Here is a 14,895-nt window from a genome sequence, read left to right on the forward strand (position 1 = left end):
CCAAATCCAGCTGCTAAATGCTATTTTCCTCCTTCATTAAGACCACTTGTGTCTGGGATAACCTCTACAAACACCAGGAGCTACCTCCAAGAAGTGGGCAAACTGAACGGGATGTTTTGATGAAAATACAAGCCACTAGGAGCGGCTTTGATCCAAGCCTTTTGTGGCCAGTAGGTAAGAGAAGTAGTGCTGGAAACTCTATATATGAAGAAAGGAGGTACGAAGGTAGCACAGAACTGCAACAATTTTCTACCTGCATCAGCACCTTTCTGAAGACCAGTGACTGAAAACGATTACTACAAAATCAAGATTATCTTGGCAGGAAGTTTTTCAAAGAATTGTTGTATCCATGTAAAGTCACAGAATACATCTGTATTGCAGTCATGAAAGCAATTTAAAACCTTACTGGCTTTTTTGAATTCTAACTTAGTCTATAACCTTCATCCACGTGATCATCAAAATAATGCTGTACCTTCACCTGTTGAACCTTGATTTGGCCCCTGTGATTGGTATGTTCATTACCCTGGGCTCAGTTCCTGTGCTTTTGTATAGTAAAACTAGTTTGCTGCCAGCATTACATAGACAGAAAATGCCACAGAAGCCATTGATTCAGAGTGTGAACAGAGTGATTCTACAGAAAAATACAAATGCCACCTACTAAAAATGGAGCCTTAGAGGAATAGGAAATCTCTCTGTTAAGCCCGTTGCCCTGGAATTTGACCACAGAATATTTTAAAAAACCTTGAATTTCACTCACTTCGTGGTAAAATAATACAGCTTACCTATTTAATCTAGTTACCCTAAAAATAATTGATGTTGGGAGAAATAGTTTTATGAAAAATCTTTTTTTTTTTTTTACGTGAAAGACATTGAACTAATAAATATGGTATAAGATTTTTAGGCCAGTACGGGTGGGTAATTAATGCCTGCAGCTCTCTGCCACTGCTTCTGTTCACTCTACTTTAGAAATTAGAAACCTGATATGGGAATGAAAAAACTACTTTGCAAAAGTCTTTTTTCTTGCTGCTGATAATGTTATCTCACACATGCTTTGATCAACAGAACATTTAGCTAACATCAGAGTTTAGACGCCTCTTCCATGTTATTAAAAATAGGAAGAATATCACAATAGGAAAATTAGCAGGTAGAGAACATGAATGACACCCAATAGAAGTGTGGAATATAAACCGTCTCTGTGCCAATTTTTATCTTAATCCTGCCTGTAGGACTGAGAGTTTGCTTTTGTGCCATGTTTGGAAGCTCAATGTTTTATTCTTCCAGTTGCATTAAACTGTGACAATGAGAGAGATACAGATTTATTTTTCAATAGGATTCAGCCTCCCCAGCAGTCATTTAGCTGCAAATGCCATTGCTTTAAGGCAGAGCTTCCCGACTTAGTTTGTGTGGGCACTGTCATCACAAAAAGAGATGGCACTGCACCATGTCAGTATCGGCAGCGGCAGTAGCAGCTTCTGGGTGTGCGCAAGGCTGCACTTGCACTACAGGAGGTGTGATTGTAGCCCTAGTATTTCTCTAAGTCCTCTGCTGGCCTTTGGACACAAGGTGGAGGAGGAAGAGGTTTTTGGTCATTGCCTGTCTCCTCTGGGATTGTTTTGAAATTGCACCTTATCTGCATTTGAATTTGAATCATTCATAGATTTCAAAGCAAAGGCCAGTGAAAGCATACTTAACATCTGCAACTTAACAGCTGCAGACTTAACATACTTAACATCTGCAAACGAGGAAAGAGAGAGAGAGAGAGAAGTTAAGGCCAACATTTTCAAAAGCATTACTGTCCAGGTCTCATTGAAATCAATCATCTAAGCTACAAGTTTAACAAGCTATGGATGTCTGTGCTCAGGTGGCTTAAAGGAAACTCTGTCTCCCTCATTCTGAGCTCCATCTCACTTCATGAGGCCATACCTCTCCTTCCAGCACGTAGCAGCTGTTGTTCGCGCAAACACAGTGTATAGAAATGCATGACATACTTTTTGAACTTTTACTTTAGCAGACTGAAATCTCCTTTAATGTTCAGAAATATTTCCAGTTCTTAGAGAGAACCACTAAGTGATTGCCAATGACAGTCTCATAAGGTTTTGAAAAGCAGACTTTATTTAATAGGCACATAATTGCTTTAATAGCACTGGGCTGCACAGCTCACTTCACCATTTGTAAATGGTTTTGTTTGATTACATTGCATTTCCTCAGTGTTGGTAGGATTCAAGTAAAAAAGTTACTGCTTTTACTTCTCTATCATTTCTCAAGATGGAAAAAAAAAACAGTACAACAACTAGCGCACAGGAGCATAATACAGACAGAACTGCCTGCGATCCAGGAGAAGGCAAGACAAACTCTAATTTGAGCACTGAACAGTTAAAGCTGCAAGACAACCACGCTACGGTTGCTCAGATGGGATTTTGCATTGCGCAGGATAGAGATGAATGTTGCCCGTTAATACAACAAGCGACTGGCTTGCTTCTACTGAGAAACAGATTGCCCAACACAGACAAGAATGAGGGTTTCAAAACAAAACAGCTCACATGAAATTAGCTCGCTTACTATTTCTGATTATAAAAGTTGTACTCCCTCAGCTGTAAAAGTTAAAGGCTTAAAAGAAAAGTACTGCTTACAGAACTCTAAACCTGCAATTTAATCAGCTTTTCAGCTTTTCCCCCCTATATTACAATTCTTTGTGATAAAAGAAAACCATCTTTAGGAGACAAAAACATAGCATTCTACATTATTTTCGCAATTAAGTGGCTTATTTGGTTGATATATTTCTTCCCTGAAAAACTGCATTTTAATATTTTATTAAATTCCACCAGTAGAAGCATACAAAATCAGAAATCACTAGAGGAAAATGATATTGCTCTATGAAAGAAAAAAGCATGACTTCTAACAGAGTTTTATGAACATCGTAAAAGAAGCACATATGGCATTAAAGCATTTTGAAAATGGAGAAATATTTTGTGAGTTTCAATATTCTTAAGTTTTACATTCTCCTTTCTGAATGGATATTTCCAAATTTAATATCTTGCAGGTTTTTTTAGTATATTTTCTAGCATTGTATAGGACAGACAACCTAAAACCAACAATGCAGAAATCTAGCGTGCTGCACACTTTAATATACACTAGTTACTTCAGTTAGTAGCATTTTACACTGACGGTACCTACTGTATTTGTAAAACTCAGTTTTAAATCAGCTCGTCAAAGCTTTTGAGAAGCAATCTGGGCAATAAGGTGGGTATTTTTAGTGTCTAGCGTGAATATGGCCAATTACAGAATCAGAGGTCGCTCTCTCCATACAGTGCTGATGAAAAAGAGGTGTAATCCAGAGCCCCAGGCACGGAACCTGGGCCGGTGTACGGAGGCATTCTCTTGATGCAGTACTGAGCCTGCTCAGGAGGCAGCTCTCGACGTAACTCATCTGCCAGGATATAAGGCTGGGTGGGGGGAAAAGGATTGACAAATTCAGTATGTATTCTTCAAAGACACAAAATACATTTCTTTTCTGTAGCTGTGACTAATAAACTTGGATATCCTGCCTATTTTCTTGAGACCAACTATTTTCCTCAGTAATTTCCATCCCTAACGACGAGTCGAAGGGGACAATCCTACCAACAAACTGATTAGGTCAAAATCCAGTCTCAGGTTATGTGACTGTGTATGTTAGCTACCAAGTGCTGTGCAGCCATGGGTAGACTGCTACTGATACAACTCGTCCATGGATAGGTAGTGGGTATCTCTAAGGTGCACTACTGCCCCTTCTGCAGTAGCAGGACAGGCACATTTTCAGTTAGAACCTGTTAGTTTCAAGGTCCTAATATATTTGTAATGAAAAATGCATTATTGCTCTTAATGGTTTGCATTTATGATATGAAGGGGACCCTCTGTTAACAGATTTGACATTATTTAAAATAGCAACGTAATGAAAACCATTGTTTTCCAGAGACCTTGGCTTTCATCTTCCACCTGAATTCCTACTGAGAACATGTCTGGAATTCACAATGCGGTGCACAGTAACTGAGATCACAAAATCAATACAAACAGCCAGAATGAGAAAATCAATAGAGTGAGCTTGGGCAAATAGACCTGTACTGTGTGATCTCTCCTTTCTCCACAGCACAGGATTGGTTTCCTGGCAGCACTGTTCATGGCCCTGACTCCTCCAGAAGCTCTTGTGTTGCCATTATCCTCCCTTTTACCTCCATACACTACTCAACTCGCCAGTGGATCTGGCTGTGGGGAGGAAAGTATGCCAAATTCAGGAGCTTCCTCCATGTACCCAGTAACTAAAGAGGCCTCTTCGTCCCAGGATAGGGGTAACCACATTGCATCACCCTGTTGAATGAGCTGTCGGGTCACAATATGGCTCACAATTAGGTATAGTCTTGTGCAACTGACCCAGGCTGTCTTCTAGAGGCTCAAACTCTGCATTGAAACTTCCAGACAATAGCGTGAAAGGCAGAATGAATTCCCTTTAGTCAAGGCTGTTGTGTGGAAATAATCTGATGTACAATATATCCATTATACAGACAAGTTGTCTAAGTCTTGTCTAAGATGTCTGATTTTATCTTGGCTCTTTGCATGTGAGGGTATACAGACCAAGCCTTGAATTCTGCACCCATTTCAGCTAAGAATCTTAGTTTCAAACAAGAACTAAAGGCAAGTGCTTTCTCTGAAGTCTTACAAACTGGAAAAAAAGCTTCACTATTACTAAAAGGCTTGTATAAGACTTTCAGCAAAGAAGGGCTAAATAGGTGGGCTATTGAATCTTTACAGCCAGCAGCACGATGACTGACCTTATCTGAAGCCAGGATTCGGAAGGAAGCTATCACTTGCTCAGCCGTGTCTGTGTCTGCCGTTTCTCTGGTCATGAAGTCAATGAAAGACTGGAAAGTGACGGTTCCTTGCCCATTGGGGTCAACCAGAGACATGATTCGTGCAAACTCAGCTTCACCCTTTCACAGAATCCAAAACAAACAAACAAAAAGGTCACCACAGTATCAATTGCCAACAGCCCGTGTCTCTCGTGAACCAGGAGGGATCAGTGGTTACAAAGTCGTTAAAGCATTTTCCTGACTTAGGAATATAAATTTTGGAGTCAGTGAAATCTGGGATCTTGGAATGCCCACGCCTCTTTTCTAAAAAGGACTTGGTGCTTTTGAAAAAAGTATTCTTTCTCCTGAATACATAGATTGCACCTTTCAATTAACTTTCTGCAACTTCTCCCTCTCCCACCCTCACTCAATGCCTGTTTAACTTAACATTTCATTTTCCACCCCATCCTAAAACCAAGCAGCAGTTTACATGCAGACCCACTGAATTAATAAGTAAGGGAAACAATTCTGAGAATTTCATGCAAAATATAGGATAGTTCAACTAAGGCTAATCCTTTTTTTCCACTAAAAAGGGTGAATTTTGGGGGAAAATTTTAGAACAAATAAGCGAAGGAAAGCAAACACAACCCCCCAAGCTAGTTTATGAGAATTAAACAGCATCAAAGTCATTCTTCCTCATGCACATAAAAAAGGAGAAAGAAAAAAAATAAATCACTTAATAACTGTTAATTTCGACTTTTAAAGTTTCCTTAATTCAAAGAGCAATGCAGCCGACCACAGAATATGACTTTCAAGTGTCAATTACTTTTAACTTTTTAAACTGTAATGGTTTTTAACCATTTGAAAATAGAGAAAAAGAAAAGAAACAAGAAACTAGCATGTCTAGTGTAAATTACTAGTATTCTGTCAATTTAAATAAGCTTTAGTGTTGCTGTGGTTAATGTTAGAGGCTATAAGCAGAATCAGTTGCCATTGTTTCTTAAAATTCATACCAAATCATAACCCATTGAAATTAAGCAAGCTCTGAAATCATCGTGGTCCATCAATCCATTCTTCCTCTATTGACCAAAACAACGTAAGGAATGTAGAAGGGAAGGTTTGAAGAATCCAAGGTAATTTCCAGAGAGATGACGAGTTCAGACCATTGGCATATTGGATCCAGTGTATGAACAATATTGATTGATATTGCCCAAGCAGGTCACCAGAATCATCATCAGTTTTAAAGGAGGAAGAAGTAACTAACATATTACACACAGGAAACAGACATTTTCACCACAATTAACATCAGGAAAAGTCAGGGGAGAGATAAGGGAGCAGAGGAGGTGAATGAGACAAGAATAAGAGAACACAACCAGAGAAGACAAAGAGAAGGGCAAGGAGAAAAGTTTGTTACTAGATTAGTCAAACTCAGAAGATGCTCAAGCTGCCTCCCTGATATGAAATGTCTTTGAAAGGTCGTGCAGAGGATGCTGTAGTGACTAAAAGTATAGCTAAGAACAGTCTGAAAATAGTGTATGACTGACTATTTCAAGTACTCTACTCCAAGGCTAAGGTAGGTACACTATGAGAGCCGTCTGCTGACATATGGGAAATAAGTACAGCGATTTTCCTTCTGACAGCAGGCTAGCAGGACCTGGACTACAGCAGAAAGATGCACATACTGGCTTAAAGGATGAGACTTACAAGACTTAGGAGGAGGTCAGTTGAAGACCTTGTATAAGAGGAGGTTGCTCATTTTCCAGGCAATAACGTATCTGTGGCATTCCTGGCTCAGAGCTGAGTAAACATTAAATGGCGTGATAGTAAGAAGGTAAATAAACTTTTCCCCTGTGTTGTGATACAATGCAGTGGTTTGGAGAGAATTGTGTCATCCTATATCAGGAGAGAACAGTAGAGAGCTCGTCTGGAGTCTGAGGAAAGGAAAATTAGTGAAAGTCTGAGTGCAAGAAGCATAGGAGCTCCCCACTGTTATCTAGTAGAGTCCAAATAAAACACGTCCGACCAAGTAAAAGAAACAGCCTGCAAAATCTTTGAAAATTGCATAGACAAATATGGCTCCAAGGGATGCTAACAGTCCATCTAATCCAGTTGTCTTCCCAGAGGCAGGATCTTTTCAAAGCATTATGGCCAATATATTGAAGTTTAAACCCACAATCTCTTTGGCTATTATTATATTGGCCTATCTGAAAACAGAACAAGATCAGTTTCCTCTACCTGCAGGTCATTTCCAACCTGTCCTAGACTGATGAGGCAGGCTTTAAATTCATCAGAATGCAGATGGTCAGATTCATCCTACCATCCCATCACAGGTCATGCATTTGGGAAGAAAGAAAAATCACAGATCAGGTTAGCTGGTTAGTAAAGAACATTCTCCTCTTGTATTAATAACCATGTTTTTACAGAACTTCATGGAAATGTAATGTCAACATATTGCAATGAATTACCTAAAAAGTGTACAACTTTTGCAGTTTCATGCTTTAGGCTTTTTCTTAGTGGAAGATGGTCCTTACTTCAACTACAGAGTTAAAACTGTGCCTCCTCTACAGGTGCTATTTTAACCTTTTTGCTGATAAGGCAGTTTTTATTCTATTGAACCGCCATTTGCTTCTTTCTTTTTCTAGTCATACAGTGTATGTAAGATGCAGTAAAAAGATCACTGAACCCGGGCAAAACATATTTTTCCAACTCAGTTACTGTTCCTTTACTCTTGATCAGATAATATTACTTAACAACTGAATATGCGTACCTCAAAAGAGAGCAGAAGTACAAAACAATTGATTTCTTGTCTAGATCCAGAATAAATTTATAACTGACATAACTTATTTTCAGTTATCTGTCTTCTTTAATAATCTATATAGTAAGGTTTTGCTTTGAAAACTGATTTTTAAAAAGCCCCATTGAATTCCAGGGCAAATGGCTCCTAGTAACACCACATCAACCGGGATGATTGTTTTGAATCAATATTTTTTTCTATTTTGCAGGTCAAGAAATTCACACTAACTTCTTAAAAACAGACTGGGTCATCTTTTCCTTCCTGTTCATACAAAATGTGTCCTATCAGAGATGTACTTCAGATTGAGTTAACATGCATACAATTAAAGAGATGTTCTAAGATGAAAAATTATTACCCTTATTGATTTTACAGACTGACAGTTTGGAGAAGATCCAAGGTTTTCTGTCTGCTACATATCTGCCTGCTGGATGAATAATTTATTTTTGAAAATTTCTAAGTAATTATGCATAACTAAAATGATAGGAGTTTTAACAAAAGCACTGGGTTTATTTAATATACCAATAGGATAAAGCGGGGCTTTATTAAGTTCATAATGCCATGCATTTTCGACATATCATGCTGGTTTTATATTGACTCCCTCTGCATCAACCTCCACCAGCTCCGTAAAGGGAAAATGACACAACAAATAACAGTAGGAAGTCAATGACAAGAGATAAAGCAAAGCCGCAAATCTGGAGCAGCATTTGGTTAAAAGCCATAATTACAGTGAAGTTTTTTTCCTTTAACATTTCTATTTTATAGGATAATTTCTGCTATAAAGCATTCAAAATAGTTTATCATTCTGAAAATGTTAATCCAGGCTGGCTTGAAACTCTCCAAAACCATTCTGGAGACAGGCTACAGCAGGTTACGCTAATAGTAAAATAAATTAATTTTACCTTATTTCTAAAGTCAAAGGTATTACTGTGTGACTGCAAACAAAATGATACAAAAATGGCAGCTAAGAGATGAATCCTGTCCCTCCTCCTCCTCTACCAGGTGTTGGTAGAGAACTATTAGCTATTTGACTACACCGGGGGGGTGGGTGGTCAGTATGTGCATGAGCTCCTAACCAGCCGCACATGGCAGCAGGAGCGAAGTGCAAGAGGTAGCGAAGGGCAGACGGGAGTGAGAGAGGGCAGCTCATCTACCAAGAAACCATTTTCTGTAGGAGAGGAGCGCAGTGGTTGTGCTGGAGCTCACAACAGTCAGCTGGTTAAGTGGGACTCCCCAGTGAGGGTCCAAGTAGTTGTGCCATGTCCTACAGCAAGTTCTCACATTCTCGTAGTGATTTTTTTTGATCTGCATCTTATATGGCCTAAAAAAGGCATCTTTGCCTTTGCAGTGTATCAGAGTTTCATGGGATACAATGTTATTTTGCAATTAATGCAAGGGCTTGCTCATTGGGAAATGGTTCTTTGTATTTAGTTGTATTGTTTGCAGACCAACATTAAGCACTGAAATTAGCTTTTTAAAGCATATAAATAACTTTGTTTTGTTCATCTTTTCCTGCCAACACAAAGTAAAATACTGAAATCTCCCTCTGTGTTTCATTATTAGTCCCCAGAAATCTTTTCCTTTCCCTTTGCGATTTATATGTGGACTTATAAAACAAATGAGCTTCTGAGTCACAGTAATACATTCTTAAATATGTCCTTCAGTTTCCTGGATGCTAACTGATCTGCATAAGCCTGATCATGTGGCTCTTCTAATAGGGAGCTGTTGTTTTTCTGTTAGGAAAATACAGGGTGGCATGATGCTATTGTTCTGCATGCAGAGCTCCTACTTAAAATCTGTAGTTTGCACAAAAATCAATAGTAGAATATGTTAACAGCCATTAGGATATTACATGCAGAGCAGCTGCAGATATTTTTTCACCTACTTTGCAATCTTATTTGGAATTTACTAAATATACTGAATCCCTACATAAAAAGACTTCAAAACCAGTGACTGACAACATATCTGTGTTGGTGTCCCAATCTGTCTGCATACCGTAATGCAGCTATGCACCATTTTGAACACCTCTAAACTGCTTCTGTGATTCAGACATTGTGTCCCACTTTCTCTTTTTTTCTCTATGCAGTCGCATTAAGAAAGGAAATATACCAGCGTTGCTAAAGATTTATATTTATACCTACAACTAGACTGTGCCTGCAGGCACAGCCTCCAGCAAGAAGTAGTGGGTAAGCAGCAGCACCCGCAGGAATAACCTCTGGGGTGGCAGCGTGCGTACATGCCTGTTGGAAATGCAGGAGCCTAGAGGGCTGCCTCCTTGCCCCAAGGGAGAGAGCGCATTTACCACTTGCCTTTAACAAGGATGACTCCTAACGCTTTCTGTGCTAGCACATCTCTGCTGGTGGATGCACTGAAACACAACTCTTCCTCCCCTTGTAATTCTTACATGCATGGTGTCCACTTAATCACTGCAGTTTCAGAATCAGGGGCATGGAGCCCCCCCAAAAAAACCCTTGTAAAATACCGAATAGTTTTCTTTCAAACATTCAGGATATAGAAGCCATTTAAAGCAATTCATACAATTATTTAGCTGTCTTTCAAAGGATTAACAACTGCGGAATTAAGCCTAATGATGGATTACAAACTGTAAGATTTTTTTTTTTTATATATATTCTTCCTGTGGAGGAAGATAGGGGTTCCTTCCTAAGATTTCTAAGCAAATGAAATTGTTTCTAGAAGCACTGTTTAAAATTTGTTAGGTTTATGTGTACCAAAATACATTCTTTAAAATGGGAAAGGGAGCTACTCTGCATATTAGTACTTTACTGACATCTTTAACACACACCAAGAGTCAAACATTAAGATACGTCTTAATTTGGAGAAATGCCACAGAAGTCCATGCTATAGCATGCATAAATGGTTCTGTTGTGCTTAAGTATTTAAAGCCTACTCATCAGGGCCGCTATTAATTTTTGGGATCTTTTCTAGCTATTCATCATTGTGAATAGCGTCCAATTCTTTCAGTGTATTTTTTAAACTATGTCAGGCATTCAGAAATGCCGCTAAGCGCAAAGCGCAACAAAATTATTACATATACTGCTAATTCTGTCTGACATGGAGAAGCCAATATTTTTCATGTTAGTGCTTACATTCAGAAGATCCAGTTTCATCTGCGTTTCTATTTAAGGTAATCAAGACCATAAGAGAATCAATTACTGCCTTCTCCATCTAAATTCCAAGTTTAGAGTCATCATTACTTTGTGTACCCTGAAGTAACTCTGAAGCACCCTGGGTTTCCTTTATTCACCAACACTACGTATTTGAGTGCGCAAGGGCATAGGAAGGATATAAAAATGAAAAACAAGCCTGACTCTCTCAAACATGTTTATTCAATGTGTCCTTCTAGCCTGTGTAGACTGAGTCACATCTGCCCATTAAATTACAGTGTAATTTAATCAGTGTAAGCTTCTCTTTTATCAGTGTTTCTACTATCTGTCCCCTGCAGAAAAGCCTGGCTTGATGGCTGAGTGGTTTTAGATCTTACATTCTTCCTTTCTTTAACTTGCATTATGCTACTAGGAACATAATTGTTGCACTGTGTCAATGCAAAAGTCCTCCTAGACCAATTTTCCATGTCTGTTGCTAAGGGAAGTATACTAAAGGGGGCATATGCAAAATGGCCCTTCCCTTAATGTGATTCTTCCAGACCTCTTTTTTAAGGCCTTTGGATTATATCTGTCATGGGGGAAGGTAAGGTCTGCAGCTAAACTTGCAGTCCAGGCCCAGGCTGTGGAGGCCGTAGAAACCGATGAAGCATCTACCTCCTTCCGCTCCTGATGCAGCCATTCAGGCTTTCTGCAACAGAAGCAAGGGCAGAAGGGACACTGCCTGAAGCCATAACTCATTATAGCCTGAAGAAAGGAGACAGACAGGGATAGGCAAGGATCTAGGAGCTGGGAAGCACTTCTGTGTTGCACGTTACTGTCATAGCCTATCTCTGACCTGCCTGCAGCTATGTGACAGGAGCGCCCTCTTCCAGGCCATACAGCCTTTACTAAGTATTCTTTGGTATCTCAAAGACTTACTGTATCTACAAAGCCTGAAGATCCGTAACAGGAGGGTTAGTCAGCGTTAAGAGTTAGCTTCTCCTTTCAAGACCCTCTGAGGCACCAAGAGATGCCTATAGTATATCCTCAGCCACTGAACCAGCCTTGAACTCATCTATGAACTACAAAGATACAGGGATGCTAGAAACGGCCATCTAGTGTAAGATATACTAGGGTTCAGTCACCTTACTTCCTTATCTTTAAGGAGCTGTCAAATCTTTGTGCAAAGTCCCTGGCTTCCCTTAATAGGGTCTCTCAAATACTGGTGTGTAATTTATCCAGGCCTGGTACTCTGTCTGGTACTCTGTCTGCTTTTAATAGCTGTAATTGCTGAGTTATCTGCTCCAGTGCATTGGAAAAGCCATTTACTGTGCTACTTCCTTCCACCCCAGGAAATTTATCTCTGCTTCTGTGATGTTATCTTCTGCTTCCTTAGAAAATACAAAAAGGAGTTATGCTGCACTAGAATCACGTTAAGATTTTCCATAAAATCTGTTCCTGGTTCCTTTGTAGCTAACCTTTCCTATGCTTGTGTGTTTCTTCAAAAAACAGAGGTTTGGCAAGTCTGCTTTTCTTTCTAAACAATTAAGGATATTGTAAAGAATATTTAGCAAACTCTGCCTGTCAATATCCAATAGACATCAAGTATAAGTCCAGGTATGGGTAACCATTCTGAGTAGAGTTGGACAAACAGGATGTCAGTGAAAAGAAAGTGGCATTTTCCTATAGCCTGAAATGACTTGAAGGAGCTGACTCATGTGATAACAGAATATAAGTCGTGGGTTAAGCACAGTCTGCTAACTACAGGAATCTGTACTGGGAAAAAGACAACGGCCTGGTTCTGCATTATGATTATCTTTTTTCAGTGTTTGAAACGTGAACTTGGCTTTGAAGGTGGGTTCATGTGAGCACAGAGCCAGCAGAGCTAAATCATGTTCAGATGGTTCTCCAACTGGGAATGTCAGATCCCTGTCTGCATGTATTTTGCTGTTGTGTCTATTAATAGCTATCTTTTTAACTCTCCATCCATGAATACTACGTAACTCATGGAAGGAGTGAGTTAAGTTTCTTCACAATAGTGTTTTCATTCCTACTTTTTATTCATCCATGATTAAATAACTGAAAAAACCAGCCTCTTATTTCCCACATACAGCCAGAAAAATAAAGGATTTTCCTTGACAGCTATCAGTGCCCCAACTATATTTCCTACAAATCTATTTCTAGGAGCACAACTTGTGATTCAAAGGAAAACAAAAACTATAATCCAGATTACAGCTAAATTTAACAAGATGGAAGCTGCTGGCAAGTACATAGAACATGCTGCACTGCCTTAAAATAAAGGGGCACGTTATTTTCCAAAACACAGATTTATCCAGTTATGCCTGTTACTTGAACAGATACTCAACCATATTAGCAGAACTATAATTTTTCATTCTATCTAAAGGGTACAAATTAATCTTTAATGTATCTATACAATGCTATGATTTCATAAGGCTATAAATTCTTTGTTAACTGATCTTTTTTGCTGTTTTAAAAAGAGCCCATTACTACTGCATTTGCAGTTTTTTTAAAAGGCTTACATTTGGGATGGAAAGAAACTTGCTTTTGGGAACAATAAATGTTGCTAGTTGAGAAAAAACAGGAGTACTGTACCCTGTCAAAATGATTGAATGATGCTCTGAAGTCATTCATTTGTTCCTGGGTGATACCCTTGGCATCTCTTGTGAGGATCTGAGTCTCAACCTCATTGATAGTTCGAGCAATCGTGGTAAGTAGGAGCTCCCATCCAACACGGATGTGCTAGGAAAGAGAGAAAATACTGATTTATTAAAGAAACAAATATATTCTTCTAAGAGTATAAAAAGCAGAGTAAGCAAAAAATCAGCTCAAAATATTTATGCGATACCTTTTCCATACCACTAAATCTATATTAGGACCAAGGATCATTCAAAATAAAAATGGTCTTCAGAAAATATGGAACTGGTTTCTAAATGGGTAGTAAAAGTAAAAAGAAGTGAAAATAAAACAAGTCTTATGCGATTATCAGAAAGTCTGCTAAATTCCATCCTCTGTTGCAGTCTCTTCAGATTGGGGAAGATAGTTACATGGCAGAAGAGGGCAGAATAAACTAAGAAGTAGAAAAGGGAGTAAATGGCTACCTCCATAGTATAGTTGGTGTGCTTGTTGTCAAACACCAGGGCTTCTTGTATAAGCTGATGATCTCCTTCCAGTTTGTCAATGTTGTGTTTATAGTTAATGATATTGTGCTCATATTGCTTCAGCTGATTCATCTGGTCCTCCAAAGGCCCTGTCATTTCAATAGAGCTGCGGGCAATTTCCTGAAACAAACACACACCCCCACAAAATTTAAAATGCAGATTTGCTAATTTGACCAACTTTGGCATAAATATGTAATATTTTCATACTAAGAAGCAATAGTAATAAAACTTTCATACAGTGGAGACAATAAATTCTACTGTAGAAAACACATTTCAAAAGAAATGTGGATATTTATTTCTGGAATCATTATTGAGATCCCAGTGATCTCAATATCTTTCCTTTACAGAAAGCAGAAACTAAAGACTAATTGCTTAGTGATTGATTTTTCAAAGCTACATATCCTGCTCACCATCAAGGTACCACTTGTACAAGCTTCCACAGTTTTAAAAGTCATCTTAACCATAAAGCAGAAGCTAAATAGTAATCGCTTAGTGATTGATTTTTTCAAAGCTACATGTCCTGCTCACCATCATGGTACCACTTGTTCAAGCTTCCACAGTTTCAAAAATCATCTTAACAGATGCTAAATACTTCAGGATCAAACAGCTGGTGAGCTATCATGGAGATTGCTGCTGTCCTGTACATAAAGCAGAGATAAAAAATTATAAAAAATTTTGTTTGTCAGCTTCTGCATGAGGGTCTGACACTCACCTCCATCTTGGTCTGGATCCACGGCCCTATGACATTGGCCTGAGCAGCAAACTGGCGACGCAGGCGCTCGTTGGCATGCTGGCGGGCTAGTTCTTCCTGCAAGGATTGATCCCTCTGAGGCACCAGCTGCTTCACCTGATAGAGTGGGAATGCACTAAGTGTGAGTAGGCACAATTGAATAGTTTAAAAACAAATGGAACAAATAAGTCTACAGTTACTAATTTTTCTTACTGGTCTGAGGGTTGCTATCAGAAGAACAAGCCAGAAACATGATCACTATTTTATTTAC

The 14,895-nt window shown here is 38.9% G+C and overlaps 1 protein-coding gene across 1 annotated transcript in view; it reads right to left on the reverse strand.

Annotated features, from left to right (window-relative positions):
• Positions 1-2,089: 2,089 nt before the first annotated feature.
• ACTN2 (actinin alpha 2) overlaps positions 2,090-14,895 on the reverse strand; it is a 70,226-nt gene continuing 57,420 nt past the window's right edge. The window contains exons 16-21 of the mRNA XM_063328963.1: positions 14,607-14,741; positions 13,835-14,014; positions 13,329-13,475; positions 5,834-5,899; positions 4,803-4,961; positions 2,090-3,443 (exon numbers count right to left, since the gene is read on the reverse strand). Coding sequence (XP_063185033.1) covers positions 3,285-3,443; positions 4,803-4,961; positions 5,834-5,899; positions 13,329-13,475; positions 13,835-14,014; positions 14,607-14,741 — 846 coding nt within the window. The 3' untranslated portion in view covers positions 2,090-3,284. The remainder of the gene's footprint in view (positions 3,444-4,802; positions 4,962-5,833; positions 5,900-13,328; positions 13,476-13,834; positions 14,015-14,606; positions 14,742-14,895) is intronic.

This window comes from Chroicocephalus ridibundus, chromosome 3 (assembly GCF_963924245.1).
Source record: "Chroicocephalus ridibundus chromosome 3, bChrRid1.1, whole genome shotgun sequence".
NCBI lineage: Eukaryota > Metazoa > Chordata > Aves > Charadriiformes > Laridae > Chroicocephalus > Chroicocephalus ridibundus.